Here is a 16,730-nt window from a genome sequence, read left to right as displayed (position 1 = left end):
TTCCTGCGAGGTGCTGTGATATTATTAACCCATCCACTGCTGTGCATTTCTCTGCTTATTTCAATCAGAACTCTTGAATTCCTAAGTCTGTGTCTTTAGATACAGAGAAGCTCCGCTGCTGGATGATGCTGTGGCCTTATTAAAAAGCAGAGACCCCAAAACTAAATCTGAGCCCTGGCTAAATGAAACAACTCATGCCTGTCAGATGTGAATGCCAAAAAGCTGAAGGAAAGTGGGGGGAAAAGGACATGCCTAAAAGCTGCTTTTGACACAGTGAATTATAGTATTTTAAATATTGATTCTCACATTTCTCAAAGAACGTTTTGTGTTAGAACTTGATTTCAGATCTTCCTCTGCTCCTTTGTCTTGTGGGGTTCCGCAGGGCTCGATACTTTAGAAAGCAGAAAATTGCTTTCAATTGTTATGCAGATGATACTCAGATTTATGTGCCCCTAAAACAAAAGGATGTCTACTCCATACAACATGCGACCGTGGCTCAGGGGATTGGGAAGCTCATCTGTAACCCGAAGGTTGCTGGTTCGATCCCTCTGCTCTCTCTGTCCTGGTCGTTGTGTCCTCGGGCAAGACACTTTACCCTACCGCCTACTGGTGTTGGCCAGAAGGGCAGATGGCGCGATATGGCAGCCTCGCTTCTGTCATTCTGCCCCAGGGCAGCTGTGGCTACAACTGTAGCTGCCTCCACCAGTCTGGAGTGAATGAATAGTGGAATTGTAAAGCGCTTTGGGTGCCTAGAAAAGCGCTATATAAATGCAATCCATTATTGTCATACAAACAGCTAAGTGCTTTGAGGAATCAAATGAGTAGATGGCGCTAAACTTCCTAAATTTTAACGAGAATAAGACAGAAGTTGTGTTTGGGCCTTGTATCACTGGTCGGCCTTTTCCTATCGACATAAGCCCGCTGGCACAGCCTGGGGTTTTAGGATGGACAATCAGATCAGTGCACTGGGATAATCCAGCTTCTTTTAGCTGAAACAGCTGGTTAAAATGAAAAACATTCTGTCAAAAGATCACTTTGAAACAGTAATCCATGGCTTCATTATGTTTGTGTCCTCTCTGTCCCCTCTTAAGCTGGTGCAAAATGCCCCAGCACGACTTTTAACTGAAACACGAAGAGAGAGCATATTACTCCTGCTTTATCCTCACTGCACTGGCTGCAGACCCATTTTAGAGTACATTTTAATATATATATATATTTTTTGTTGTTTTTAAGTGCTTAAATGGCCTTCCCCCAGCTGACCTCTCTGAGCTGCTGCACTTGCACTCCCCTTCCCGGTCACTCAGATCAGGCCACCAACTGCTCTTGGATGTCCGAGGACACGGCAGCTGCTCATGGGGGCAAGGCTTTTGTTGTAGCAGATCCCAACTTGTAGAGTTGGGAGCTGGAGTAGATGGGCCTCCTCAATCTGAATATTTAAATCTGCTCTTAGGTTCCCTGACTAACTTGTTTTGCCAAACAAAGCACCTCTTTTGTTGGGCATTTGACCCAGTTTGAGATTTTTATTTGATTTAATTTTGTTTAAATTTTTATTTTATTTTATTTTATTTTATTTCTACTGTTTTTACTGATGTGTCATGTTGATGTCCTTATTTTGTTTAGTAATTTTTATATACATATATATTTTTCCTTTTTTTTGTATTCTTTAAATTGTATAAATAATACAAAACCACTGACCAAAACTTTGGTGTTTCTAAAGGGCTTTATAAATAAAGTTGGCTTGACTTGACACTTTGTGTTGTTCTTCTTTCAGCAAACTTCAGACCAGTGGTGGGCAAACAATCCCCGGATCTGTGGAGGTCAGAGGTCACAGGGCATAGACTTTATGAGGACGGCTTCTCTTCCTCTCACTCTCTTAACCCTCTCCTCCCCCATCAGGCGTACCTCTCTCTCGAGGGGCAGAATAGGGATGAGGGAGTTGAGGAGAACATTGTTTACCTCTAAAGGTCCATGAGAGAAAAATAAACAATATAGGCCACCAGTTGTATACTGAACAAACAGTAATATGTCTGTTGCTTAAATGTGTGTGTGTGCATATATGTCCATGTAAATATGATGGATTTATGTTCATCTTTTAAAATCGGAGTACAGTATGTGCCTTTATCATTGTATGTTGTGAACTTTAACCATTCTCCTCCTGTGTGATCAAACCATTGTGCCTTTTCACAAACAAGCTCTTTGTAAATCAGCTTTTATATTTGTACTTCTCGTGTTTTCACTTCTACCACAAATCTTTTAAGTATCTGTGCACTTGGTTTGATGACAAAGGTACCTTTGTGCTACAAACCTTTTGACTTCAAATACAAGAAAGTCAGGACAGATTAAAATTGATGTAATTTACGTCTTGAGCACTTAAAATGAAATAAGAATATATGAGAAGCCAATCAACCCCTTTTTTAAACTATATATAGATTATTTCTCCAAGTGATCTTTAATGATATTTATAAGGGATTGTGGGCCTCTACGAGAAATAAAAATAGACCTATATTGTGTATAAATATGAAATACATGTATAGTTTTTCGGAGCGGCTACCTATGCACAATATGTTGAATTGTTTTCTCACTTAAGTGCCAAAAATATATTGCTGTCTGATGCTGTAGTGTCTGTGAAGAGAGGGTGTATTTTTTTCCCCTGTTCCTTGAAATTTCAGATAATTTATTGCTTAAAAATTGCTTCATGCACTGTCAACGTTTATAAGATTTTGTTTGAAAATTTGACTTGTAATCTTCATAATCAGAACTGTGTTATCATATTGTGTGTGTGTGTATATATATATGTAATATATATGTATATATATATATATATAAAACTGTTGTGGCAAACATCTGTTTTTGGTGCATTCTTACTTATGTGAAAAACGGCACAGCACCATTGGTTTAACATTTAAACACTCCTCTCTTGACTTCCGATTATACATTACGCAACACTCGCACTTCTACTCATACTAACACTTGCTGCTGACTTATTAGGCTTTCAGTTGGCGTGCTCAGTGAAAAACGGTTCACATGAGAGGATGATAAATGTCAGGAAATCCTTTTTCAGCCTTTTCGGGTTGTATCTGATATTTTCGAACACTGAATGTTGCTTTGACGATGGTAAGTTGGGTTCGTTTATGTTCTTTCTGATCATTTTAAAGTTCTCTCAATATGTAATCTTGATGTGTGCTCAATCACAGGTAAAGAAATTCCGGAAAGTTGATTCTGTTCATTGTCTAAACAGGACCAACATTCTGGGACCCTGAATGTGTAACTTTACATCCTTCTGTTCTGTCATACGCCAGGCTGTTATCTGCCAAAACCAAACATCACTCTGAAAGCTATTAATGACAAGCAGACCCTTGTGGTGAGCTGGTTGGTAAAACACAGCAGTTTTGTGGGTGACATTTATGAGATCGAGCTCAGCCGCACTGAACAGCACACCGTTATTTACACTGTGAGTATTGAGAGGTGTGTTTTCTGTTTTTAATGCTGTTTAAAAGTCATAGAATACAGTCAGAATGTTACATATAAAAGATAATTTGTATTTTTTCTGCCAGGTCATCACAGAGAAAGACAGAATCTTTTTTTTTTTCCATTACCACCACATTTAATTGATTCTGTAATCCTGCTTTTAAGACCTACCAGTGTTATTATGAACAATTATTTCCTGTTTTTTAACCTAGAAAAATGTGAGCGTATCACCTGGAGTTTCGGCCAAATACACATGGACATGGATCTCTGATCTGCCTCTGGAGTGTGTTGATCACTCTGTCAGAATGCGATACTATAATCAGTCTGACCAGAGTCCTTGGAGCAACTGGATAACCAACTCTGGTGAGATGTTATGCTGATCATTAAATGTCAGCCTACGTGTTTTACTGATGAGGTTAAAAAGCAGCAGTTGTCGTTTTCTTAGGAATGAAACGTTTCTCAACATCTGCAGTAATTGCAAACGTCTCTTTCAACATATATCTTACGCGTACAATGCAAATATGTACTGTACATGGTTGGGAAATAAGGTGTTGTCTGCAACATTTTTTTTTTTTTAGTTTACTACCTATAAGGGAAGTAAAGTAAAAAAAAAATGTAATAAAAATTAAACTTTTTAAAAATGTTATAGTTTCTGTGGGTCATCAGTCTGGACTCAAGTAAGGGTTGTTGTTTTTTTTGTAATAGCCAAGCGAGTCCAACAGCGAGTCTGTTTGGCATTGTCTTGTTGAAATAAGTGAGGCTTTCACTGAAAAAGACATTTCATAGATGCATTTATTACGTATTTATCTTTTAGAATGTTGGTTATCTACAATTAATCAGGCAAAATGTTTACATTTTGCCTACAGGGTTTACATGAACTATTATATATATTATTTAAACTGCATTTTGTTGCCTTGTACTTGTGACATGTGCAATGACAATAAAGTTGAATTCTATTCTATTCTACTGTATTATACAGCAATTTTTTAATATAATTTCCCGTTTTCAATGACTCAAAAGGAATCGGGCACATTTACTACTGGACACAATTTTAAATATATAGATTTTTGTTAATTCTTGGATGAAAATTATTTTGAGTCAATGACAGCCTGAAGTTTAGAAACCATCACATCACCAAGTGCTGTATGTTCTCCCTCCCACTGTTTACTGCAGTTTGTTGCTTGTTTTTCTGTCTCTGTGACATCCTGTGTCATAAAACTGCTTCTTCCAGCAATCATATCATGTAACACTTACAGTCGTGTCCATGTCATAACATTGCCTTTACCAGGTGTGACAGAATACTTTACTGCGTAAAAACATATTTTTCCTCTTTTCTTTTGTGTTGCTTATCCTTGTGGTCAGACATGTTTGACAGAATACTTTGAGTCAAAAGGTGTTTATTTCTTCTTCTTGGACTCTTTTCTTGGGGGGAGGGGTTGTTAAGTTATGTAAATTCTAATCGATTTCATCTTTCGTCTAAACAACCATTCTTCCGTTTCTTGGAATCTGTATAGTCCTCAGGTACGACGTCACTCATGAAGTTAAAAGAAATTGCCCATGCCGTATTGCACTAATCCAACCCGATATCATTAAGGATGGTGAATGAACGACACACTAATGACAAATCAGATGGCCTCTCTCCTCAATAAGCTGGAGGATGCAATGTTCATCATTTCCAAAAAAGAAAACAAAAGTCTGAAAGCTTTGATTGGTCAGATTACAGAACAGTTTGCCACGCAGCCTTAATCCACCTTAATGACCTTGGGTGCAAAGAAAGCAGAGGCATTTCTGAATCCCCTTTGTTTTTTGTGTCTCTGTCAGTGCAACAATACAATTTTTGTTCCCCTTTTAAGAACCCTAGAACATACCAAGGGATTATGCATGAAATTCTGAACAGCTCTTCATCAGACTGCACTGTAACTTTACTTTGTCTTGCAGGATTCAAAGCAAACGATAAGATCCACATTTTCCCCTCCAGCCGTGTGCTGAGGCAGGGCAGCAGTGCCATGTTCTGCTGTATTCCCCCAACAGGGGTGAACGTTAAAAGAATGACCTTCAGGAACGAGGAATACCGTCTTTTGAGCATTGGAGGCGGAGTAAAAGCTATCACTGTAAACAACCTCACTATCCCAAAAGGAATAATTAAGCATTTGTTACTGACCTGCGATGATGCAACAGGCAAAAGTTTTCCTGTCTTGAACTATATCAGTTGTAAGTTTGAATCTTTCTTTTTTTGTATTCTTTATTAATTTAATGCAGAACTTGTACATGTATAACTGTATATGTATATGTGTGTATATTGTAGTTCCACCCCAGAAACCCAGAAACCTCAGCTGTGTAACCTTTGACATGGTATCTGTCAGCTGCACCTGGGATTCACCCAGAAAGCGACTCCTGCATGATCGCAACGTGCAAATTTACACTCTCCACATAGAGTAAGCACATGAAGTACACACCTTATATTGTAACACAATGTAAGGCATAGATGGCAGTGATTTTCATAATATTGGACTGATTCAGTGCTGTGGAAAGGTTTTGAGCCACCAGCCATATTTTTATATTTTGTTTCAAAGGAGCGACACTTATTGAGAAATTTTGAGGTTTTCTGAATGTCTTATAAGGTTTTTCTGGCATATATGAGCATGTCGTGCAGTGTGTTCCCAACAAATTTGAGGAAACTGGAAAACTGGAGTACAAAAAAAGAAACAGCAGCCCCCCACCCCCACCCCCCCAAACCAAAGTATCTACAGCAGATAGCTCAAAGTCACGTCTCCCTGAAAGATGAATCATGGGAAAAGTCATCAGTACAAATTTCATAGGACACAAAAGATTTATTAAGCCTAATATAAAGTAATCAAACCATAAATATTATTTCACAAAAGTGTAAGCTGATGTGCTGGATGTGTTTGACGTCTTTTCCAATTCTATTGTTTATTAAAAACACAGAAACTCAGACAAGGCTCCCTTCACCTGTGAGCAGTCATCATGTACTTTTCCAGCTGTGCCACACCTGCAAAATTATAACATCAGTGTGTGGGTGAAGGACAAGCTAGGAGAGGAGATGGAACGTTATAGCTTCAACATCTCAGACAGAGGTCAGGGGTCATCTTTGTGTATACAACATATTCTCAGTTATGTTTTTGAAGGCATAAAGACACGTACATGTCAATTTAAACTGCTCTGTGGTTGATGCTTTCACAATTTACCTACACTGTGTAGTGAAATCAGCGTCAGTGTTGTTTTTGTACTGTTTGAATGTTCACTGCACAACCAGAAAATACACTGATATAAGATACAGTGGGGCAAAAAAGTATTTAGTCAGCCACCGATTGTGCAAGTTCCCCCACTTAAAATGATGACAGAGGTCAGTAATTTGCACCAGAGGTACACTTCAACTGTGAGAGACAGAATGTGAAAAATAATTCCATGAATCCACATGGTAGGATTTGTAAAGAATTTATTCGTAAATTAGGGTGGAAAATAAGTATTTGGTCACCTCAAACAAGGAAAATCTCTGGCTCTCACAGACCTGTAACGTCTTCTGTAAGAAGCTTTTCTGTCCCCCACTCGTTACCTGTATGAATGGCACCTGTTTGAACTCATCATCTGTATAAAAGACACCTGTCCACAGCCTCAAACAGTCAGACTCCAAACTCCACCATGGCCAAGACCAAAGAGCTTTCGAAGGACACCAGGAAAAGTATTGTAGACCTGCACCAGACTGGGAAGAGTGAATCTACAATAGGCAAGCAGCTTGGTGTGAAAAAATCAGCTGTGGGAGCAATCATCAGAAAATGGGAGACATACAAGACCACTGATAATCTCCCTCGATCTGGGGCTCCACGCAAGATCTCATCCCGTGGGGTCAAAATGATCATGAGAACGGTGAGCAAAGATCCCAGAACCACACGGGGGGACCTGGTGAATGACCTGCAGAGAGCTGGGACCAAAGTAACAAAGGTCACCATCAGTAACACACTACAACGGCAGGGAATCAAATCCCGCAGTGCCAGACGTGTCCCGCTGCTGAAGCCAGTGCATGTCCAGGCCCGTCTGAAGTTTGCCAGAGAGCACATGGATGATACAGCAGAGGATTGGGAGAATGTCATGTGGTCAGATGAAACCAAAGTAGAACTTTTTGGTATAAACTCAACTCGTCGTGTTTGGAGGAAGAAGAATACTGAGTTGCATCCCAAGAACACCATACCTACTGTGAAGCATGGGGGTGGAAACATCATGCTATGGGGCTGTTTTTCTGCCAAGGGGACAGGACGACTGATCCGTGTTAAGGACAGAATGAATGGGGCCATGTATCGTGAGATTTTGAGCCAAAACCTCCTTCCATCAGTGAGAACTTTGAAGATGAAACGAGGCTGGGTCTTCCAACATAACAATGATCCAAAACACACCGCCCGGGCAACAAAGGAGTGGCTCCGTAAGAAGCATTTGAAAGTCCTGGAGTGGCCTAGCCAGTCTCCAGACCTCAACCCCATAGAAAATCTGTGGCGGGAGTTGAAAGTCCGTGTTGCTCGGCGACAGCCCCAAAACATCACTGCTCTCAAGAAGATCTGCATGGAGGAATGGGCCAAAATACCAGCTACTGTGTGTGCAAACCTGGTAAAGACCTATAGTAAACGTCTGACCTCTGTTATTGCCAACAAAGGTTATGTTACAAAGTATTGAGTTGTATTTTTGTTATTGACCAAATACTTATTTTCCACCCTGATTTACGGATAAATTCTTTACAAATCCTACCATGTGGATTCATGGATTTTTTTTTCACATTCTGTCTCTCACAGTTGAAGTGTACCTCTGGTGCAAATTACTGACATCTGTCATCATTTTAGGTGGGGGAACTTGCACAATCGGTGGCTGACTAAATACTTTTTTGCCCCACTGTACATGGTTCGTGTGTGTGTTGCCATTAGTGTTTCCTGTTGTGAAGTCGCTGAGAGTGAACCGCGGGGTGACAGACGCCACAGTGTCCTGGAGCATGCAGGAAAGCTTGACTCGTATGAACCTTATCTGTCAGGTTGCTACAGTCCCACTCGGCACCGTGGAGGTGAATTCATTTAAGTTAACAATAATAATCATCAAACTGTTGAGTGTAGATTTGACATTTTAGTGCATGTTTTTTTCCCCATTTACTTCTGTAACAGCTGAGGTGCAACAACATTATGAGCAGTTTCTGCGACACAAAACTGGAGCACCTGGTTCCCAACACGAAGTACAATGTCAGAGTACGCTGCACTGTCAATGGACGACTGTGGGGAGAAGGGGCAGAAGAAACCTTCATAACAGGTAAATATAAATATAATTAGAAAAAATGTTGTTTTACAAATATCATATCGTGTTCAAGTCCAGATTTAATAAAGTGTGAGAAAGACTAAAATTATTGAAGGGCAAAAATTTATTTTCAGTGTTTAGCTTTTATCTGCAAAATGATGCTGCATGAAGGAGCAATTATTGCATACAAACATATTTTTCTTTTCTCTTGTGTTGCTTATCCTTGTGATGGGTTTGTTCATTTGAAAAGAGACTTAAATGCAACATTTGTGTTTGCAGTTGTTTTTCTTAACATGATCTTCACATGAAAAGTCATCAGTGCACAACGATTTATTAAGCCAGTTATAGAGTAATCAAACTACAAGTATTACTTCACAAAAGAGCAAGCTGACACTTTGCTGGATGTGTTTGAGGTCTCTTCCAATTCTCTTGTTTGTTAAAATTACAAATACTTGAAAATATCAGTAAAGTAAAAAGCAAGAGCTTAGCAACAAACTCCCAAAGAACTTTCATTCTTTCATTTTCTTTCATTCCCCATGTACTATCAGGCTTTGATACAACACTTTTCTTTTCTTACTGACCACTCAAAGCCACATTTCACCATATATTTTAATCTACATGCTGTAAGTACTTTATCTACTGTGGCCAATTTAGAATCACCAACTAACCTAACAAGTCTTGGTCTCGGCTTGCTTTGGTACATACAACAAACAAACAAAGTGCTCTAGTTCAATGATCTGCTGCCTGTTATGCTCTAAACAAGTCATTTTCCTCAGATCCACTGGTGTCCTTGGATTTATGGAGAAGAATACAGCCGCTGTCTAACTCGCGCACTCGTCAAGTTACTCTGATGTGGAAGCCAGTAAGTCATTTTTCTGTGCCCTTTAAGCACAAATACTTGGTGGAATAGTACTCTGGTTTTAGAGAATATACAGTATGTCACCGTTACCTTGAACATCCTTCACCCTTAATTACTAATTTATTCTCAGCGTATTGCTGGCACAGCAGCCACAATAAACATACAAGAGTACACGGTTCAGTGGTCACAGGAAGGCCAAACAGAGTCGAAGAACAGCAGCGTGGGCCAGGCAGTGGTGTCCATTGGCCCAGGAAAGTGTGACTTCACTGTCCAGGCTGTCCTCCCCTCTGGCACCTCCATCCCCGCCAACATCACCATCCCACCAGCAGAGCACAAAGGTGAACAGCTTCTCTACACCCAGAGTCTCTTAAATTTAAATGCTTACTTAGACATTTAACTGTTTTTTTTTTCCTTTGATAAAACAAAGGGTTACAAAAGGGTTAAAAGGGACTTTTTAAAAAACGTTTAAGACTGATTATAACAATTTCAAGTAGTCCAGCCTAGAAATGTAAATGTATTAACAACAAATATCTCTGTTGTTTGTTTCCTTGAATTAAAAAACGAAAAAAGTGAAACAACGAGTGTCACTAGAGATTAATAACAAGTATGATTCAATGCAGAGAGGTCTATTAACACATAGTGAGTGAGGAAGAAACACCCAGTGCATCATGGGAATCCCCCAGCAGTGTACGCCTATTGCAGCATAACTAAGGGAGGATTCAGGGTCATCTGGTCCAGCCCTAACTATATGCTTTAGCAAAAAGGAAAGTTTTAAGCCTAATCTTGAAAGTAGAGATAGTGTCTGTCTCCTGAATCCAAACTGGAAGCTGGTTCCACAGAAGAGGGACCTGAAAACTGAAGGCTCTCCCTCCCATTCTACTTTTAAATACTCTAGGAACAACAAGTAGGCCTGCAGTGCGAGAGCGAAGTGCTCTTATAGGGTGATAATGGTACTACAAGGTCATTAAGATAAGATGGGGCCAGATTATTTAAGACCTTGTATGTGAGGAGCAGAAGAATTCAATTCTGGATTTAACAGGGAGCCAATGAAGGGAAGCCAAAACAGGAGAAATATGCTCTCTCTTTCTAGTAACCTGTTAGTACTCTTGCTGCAGCATTTTGGATTAACTTAAGGCTTTTTAGGGAGTTTTTAGGACATCCTGATAATAATGAATTACTGTAGTCCAGCCTAGAAATAATAAGTGCATGAACTAGTTTTTCAGCATCACTCTGAGACAGGATGCTCTAATTTTGGCGCTATTGCACAAATGGAAGAAAGCAGTCATACAGTTGTTTAATGTGCACATTGAAGAACATATCCTGGTCAAAGACAACTCCAAAATTCCTCACAGTGTTACTGCCATCAAGAGTAAGCATCTGGTTAGATACTGCATTTCTAAGATTTTTATGGCAGAGTACAATAACTCAAGTTTTATTAGAATTTAGAAGCAGAAAAACACTTTGCATTTTCAAATCTACTCAGCCAGGGTCTAAAGTCCTGAGTTATTTTGCTTTGTTTTGGACTTTTCCCCCCAGAAAATCTCCCAGTACAGAAGCGTTTAGACAGTACCAGCGAGGGTGGTTTCAATCTGACATGGGAAGATCAGAGCACTGCCACCTGTGGCTATGTTGTGGAGTGGTGCGTGCTGGGAAATGCAGTGCCTTGCACTCTGCAGTGGAAAGTGCCAGAGGGAAATAATGCATTGTTATTACATGCTAGTAAGTTTTATTGTTGTTTTCATTCAGGAATTAATGTAAATACATTTACTCTTGTTTAGCATTCACTGTCATATTTTTATTTTTAGGTGAATTCCAAGCAGGTTACAGGTATACATTTTATATTTATGGATGCACGGACAATGGATATGGACTACTGGAGATACAGACTGGTTACTCACAGGAATTCAGTGAGTTTTGTTATTGCATGTGTGTGTGTGTGTGTGTGTGTGTTGTATTCATTTATTATGTATAGAAGAGACATTTGAGGCTGAGCGTATTCTAATGTCATAATTCTTCTTACAAAGTGCAGTTAAGATTGACTCTCATGTGATTATACTCTTTGTCTGTTCTGGTAGGTTCCCAAGTTTGTCAGAAATACCATAATTTTTTTTTAATTAATTTTTGACTCTGCATAGCACCAAAGTAGATTTTAAAATTAAATATATGATTGAAGTGCAGACCTTCAGCTTTAATTAAAGGGGTTTAACAAAAGTATTTAGTATATACCTCAAGTATTCAACCTGAATTATACAATGTTCCCTGTTTTCTGAAACTGAAAAACAAACAGTTCCAGGGCCATGAGGCCTGTTTCCTCATTATTCCACGACAAATTAAGTAGATAAAAGATGTGGAGTTTAAACAGAACCAGTTTTTCTTGACTTGTAGGTTTTCTGACAATCTCGGCTGCTTCAATTGCTTATTGTGATCCAAGAATGATACCATGATATTGAGACTGGGACTCTGTAAGCATCATGTCATCTTTAGCTTTTTACCTTGTTCTTCTTTTAAGTCTCTGGTCTCTAGCACAGAATAGGATGGTGAGAAAACTTCTATCATAGTTTGGATCTGGAGTGTGCAGTTGAAAGTAAACGTTTTTATACACTGTAAAAAAAAATATTTTTTTTAAACTGTAAAAAAACAAAACATGAAACTTTTTTTTAACAGAGGTTGCTTTTAATGGTAAAATTCAATATGTTTACAAAACACAGAAAAAAGCAATAATCCTTAAAAAATTAATACAGAGTAGTCCTTTATTTTAAAATGGTACATTGTACTGTACGTTTACCATTTTTACAGAGTAGTAGTTAAAATTTTGACACAGGATATCCTATCTTTGACTAATAGGGGCACCCTGTAAACAAGATAGTCTTTCCTGTTTTGCAGTTCTGATATGCAGAGTGGAGTAATTACTGTGATGCAATCATCTGAAGAGCTACATGTTTAAATAACAAAATACCATATTAGTATAGGTATTTTATAGAAGTTGAGGTTTTGAACTCCGGGGAAACTTTGTTTTGAGAAACTGCATTGTTGCTTTGACACCAGCTAAGCTGCAAATGTTTTAATTAGTTCGGCCTTCCTTCCTCATTACTATCTCCTGTTTCTCAGATTCTGTTCAGCGCCCAAGTCTGGTTGAACCTGTTCAGAGTACTTCCTCTTCTGTGACACTGGAGTGGCATTACAATGAAGATGATCCAGCTCAGCCAGCATTCATCATGGGGTACCTGGTTACAGTGCAGGAAGTAGGATCTGTTTTGCTGCCAGGTCAGGTTGCGAGAGAGTGTGGAGGAATAAACCAGCAATGTTGATCTTCTTCATCTTAATCTCAGTCTGTGGACGTGTTCTAATTATTTACATGATTGAATTTATTTCATATTTCTGGGCAGTGTCAGATAAACCTGATTTGCGTTAAACTTAGTCAGGATGGTGCCCAGCACAATTATTTAATCTGTGTCTCATCCTGTGTACATCTAGATGGGTCCAATGTCTCAGTTGCAGAGCCCCACGTGAAGTTTGTGACCATAGAGAGTCTGAAGGAGAACACAGAGTATACTTGCTCTGTGAGTGCTCTCACTAAAGAGGGGCCTGGGCTACCAGCCAGCATTACCTTCAGAACCAAAAGCAACTGTGAGTTTTAAAACACGCAGGGGGATCCCAGAGATACCGCTACTGAACTGTATTCTTTCCTGGGAGAACCTTTGATAGAAGATGTCAACTTCCAGTGCATGAAGTAATTAATTTCAACTTCTTTTTCCTCCTGTAGACTCTTCTCTCATAATCAAGGTACTGACTCCCATCTTTTTACTCATGGGCTTCACTGTTCTCCTGTGGTCCCAAGTGAAAATGTGAGTAAGGTCATCTTTCAACAGAGACCTAAAGATAGAATCCTGAAGATGATGATATAAACCATTTTGAACTCTTTAAAAAAAGAAACTATCTGTTTCAGTGTGAGGAGCAGGCTGAAGGAGATATTTATTTACCCTGTGGATATGAACATTAAAACTCCAGAGTTCGAAAGCTTCCTGCATGAGGTATGAGCTAATCACTGAGAGAGCAAGAAAAAAAAAAAAAATGCACAAAGAGGAAATATCCAGCCTAGGAAGGAATGATATCTATTTCTGACACAAGATTCTAGCTGCTCAGCAGTCCTAGGTCTTTGTCATATTTTTGTTTCATCATAAACCAAATGTTTTTCCACTGATGGACTGCAGGCAAGCCAGTTCAGCCAGCTGATTCTCCCACTACAAAGCCATGTTGTTATAATGACTGCAGTATGCAGTTTAGCATTGTCTTGCTGAAATATGTAAGGCCTCCTCTGAGAAAGATGTCTGAATGGGTGACAGTGTTGCACCAAAACGTGTAGATCAATTGCATAGACACCTATTCCCCCCTAATACCATCAGAGATGCAGGGTTACGAACTGAGTGCAGATAACAAACCGAACGGTCCTTCTCCTCTTTAGGTCCACAGAAGACGACAGCATTTCTGTGTTGTCTTCACGTTTGGCTTGTTCTTTGCATGGTAGAACTGTAACCTGTCAAAGATTTCTGGAAGTCTTCCAGTGCCCTTGCAGTGATTTGCAGGAATGAATCATGCCTGTTTTAAGTCAATTTCACCTGAGGGCCCAAAATTTAAAGCCATCCAATAAGATAATAATCAAAGTTTTCATTAGTTGTCCAAACATTATAAACAGATTGGTGAATCTCTGCCTATCTTTACTTCTGAGAAACATTGCCTCTCTCAGATGCTTTGAGACATGCTGCTACCATCAGTCTAAACCTTTGATTCCCCGCCCCCGCCTAACTAGGTTTGTGTTTATATTTGGATTTGTGCCTGTCACTTAAGTTATCATATCTTCTTTGCACAGACTGATCAGTGGCTGCAGTCTCAGAAGCCAGAGGAGTGCATCAGCTGTGACATCCAGATTTTGAATGGCAGACCCTCTCTAAATGAAATAACCGCACTGAGAGATTCTGAGCTTATGAATGAACCATGCTCTCCTAGTTTGCAGTCCTCGCTTTCATCTTCATCACCTTCTTGCATGCTGCTCGAAGCAAATTACTGTCCACAGTTAGCTACTCTGCCCTGGGACAGACCAGCCTCTCAGCAAGTCACAAGCCTGATGAACAGGAGTTACTTATACACTTTGAAGGAGGGTTACTCTGAACCACCTAACGTTGTATTCAGTGAAACCAAATCAAGCTTTGAAGCTTCTGACTGCCCCCTTGAATCATGCGGTGTCATATATGGTTATATCGCCAATGATTCTTTATAAATACTGAGTCAAGTCTGACTCAGTATTTCTTCCTGTCCCATACCGTAAATACATAATTTGTTTATTAGACATATTGTGAATCAGCTATCCTGTATTCATGCTAAACTGTAAATTGCAGAAGTGGTTTTGTTTAAAAATGATATTATATGGGTGTTATCATAACAAAGAATTAGTAGTGCACAAAACTCAAATCAGATTGTCTAAAGTTTGATGTGAGAAGAGAAACAAAAACTCAGGATTTTGCTCAACTGTGAAGGAACTGGAGATGTTATCTACAGGATGTAAGTGCTGCAACAGATAAGGTAGATGAGCAGGCTTAGATGTTTGCATATTTTCTGAGCATGACTTTTTAACATAGCTTGTGATGCAGAAGGTGCTGATAGTGGTGTAGTTGTTAATGGGATGTAGGTATAATGCTTGAAGTGCCGTGCTATATGAATCCATAGTTAAAAACGCGACTCGTGTAGCATTGCTATTAGCTCATTTGGTTCAGCAGGTGACTCATGTGTCCTTTGAAATGAAAACATGAATAAAGTGCTTTTCTATATAAATGTAAGAACATTATTAGAGGTATTAGTTTAGGAATTTTTAACACTGCCATCTTTTCGCCTTTTCTCCATATCCTTTTAGACATCCCAGCCCTGTCTGATTCTGTGGCATGCATGCTCACATTCACACTAGATTAACTTGGCTCAACTTGTTTTCTTTTCAGAATCCTATTAAATGGCTTTCTTTTTATTTTCAAGCATTATTAAAATATCCGTTTTCTTTCTTTTGTCATGAAGGTTGAATTAAAAAAAAAAAAAAAAAAAAAAAAGGAAAATTAGAGGAAATGTTTAGTCATCATTTCTCTGGAATTTCTCGATCAGTGACTCATAATTGGAATTTTTCCACTTCAGCTCAGGTCTACTTGTTGTAACAGGTTGTTCAGCAAATTCTCACCTAAGTTTACATGCACTGTGTTCTATACAGTTATTATGCAGTTAGCACACCGGGTACAGCTCATAATCTAATTTAATACAAAGTAGATTCAGGTTGTGTTCTATCGTCTTGCACATTTACATTTTACAGTTGAAATTAGTGGGTTTTTTTTTTAGCTCAGTTATTTCTAAGCCTTCTAGGAAACTGAGTGAAGTCTATAGCATTTCAGACTCCAGTTATGATTCTATTTTAAGATCACACCTTTTGATAACATGTTGATTTATAAACTGTTACAATTTGTTTTTGACCAATAGTTGAAAGTACTAAGTATTTGTACTCATTAGTTTTAGTAACTAACACAAAGTTGCAAAAATGCCCTTCTGACAGGTTGTTCAAATAATACCTTGTATAAGGCAGAACTCACACATTCACCAAATACTTTTCATAAAAAGTAAAACATGACAATTAGGACATCTTAATTAAATCAAGTCCTATCCTTGTATATTCACTGTTTCTGCTGTTAATCAAACCACACATCTGCCTTTTTTCCATGCCTTTAAATCAAATGCAATCAAGCCATGACTGGTTTGGATAATTCAAATGTGGAGTATCATATATATTCATATTTAAAATCAAAAGTTTCAGTATCTCTACTGAAATCTATTCAAGCTTCCTCCACCTGACACTTCTCCCCCACATTCGCTCGTTATGAAGAGCCAAGCGTCAAAAATGGTTAAAATGAGTCACATCTGAGTTGATATGATTGATTGATTGATTGATTGAATCTTTATTTTGAACATGTTGAAAAAGTATAAAAAAAAAAATAGAATTAAAAGAGACAAATGAACAAAGCAAACAAAAGGAAAACGAGCAACCACAACTCCAAATAACGTCCATGTTCAAAAAGGAGCAGGAAGAAGC

The 16,730-nt window shown here is 38.8% G+C and overlaps 2 protein-coding genes across 5 annotated transcripts in view; both read left to right on the top strand.

Moving 5' to 3' along the window:
- The window catches only part of LOC309719347 (rho guanine nucleotide exchange factor 28-like), a 46,889-nt gene extending 44,054 nt beyond the window's left edge, over window positions 1-2,835 (top strand). For all 4 annotated transcript variants that reach the window (XM_082555399.1, XM_082555397.1, XM_082555398.1 and 1 more), the window contains one exon: window positions 1,772-2,835. In XM_082555399.1, the coding sequence (XP_082411525.1) occupies window positions 1,772-1,962 (191 nt within the window). In that variant the 3' untranslated portion in view covers window positions 1,963-2,835. The remainder of the gene's footprint in view (window positions 1-1,771) is intronic.
- Window positions 2,836-2,981: 146 nt separating this feature from the next.
- On the top strand, window positions 2,982-15,711 carry osmr (oncostatin M receptor). The gene is made up of 17 exons (XM_082555401.1): window positions 2,982-3,114; window positions 3,300-3,451; window positions 3,681-3,831; window positions 5,407-5,679; window positions 5,774-5,903; window positions 6,415-6,563; window positions 8,397-8,530; window positions 8,628-8,769; window positions 9,531-9,616; window positions 9,744-9,951; window positions 11,150-11,332; window positions 11,419-11,520; window positions 12,722-12,877; window positions 13,088-13,240; window positions 13,377-13,458; window positions 13,560-13,644; window positions 14,481-15,711. Exons 1-17 carry the CDS (start codon window positions 3,033-3,035, stop codon window positions 14,886-14,888), a joined length of 2,676 nt encoding a protein of 891 aa, XP_082411527.1. The 5' UTR covers window positions 2,982-3,032; the 3' UTR covers window positions 14,889-15,711.
- Window positions 15,712-16,730: the final 1,019 nt, after the last annotated feature.

This window comes from Aulonocara stuartgranti (genome assembly GCF_965226115.1).
Source record: "Aulonocara stuartgranti genome assembly, chromosome: 12".
Classification (NCBI taxonomy): Eukaryota; Metazoa; Chordata; class Actinopteri; order Cichliformes; family Cichlidae; genus Aulonocara; species Aulonocara stuartgranti.
This window is presented reverse-complemented; position numbering and strand designations above follow the sequence as displayed.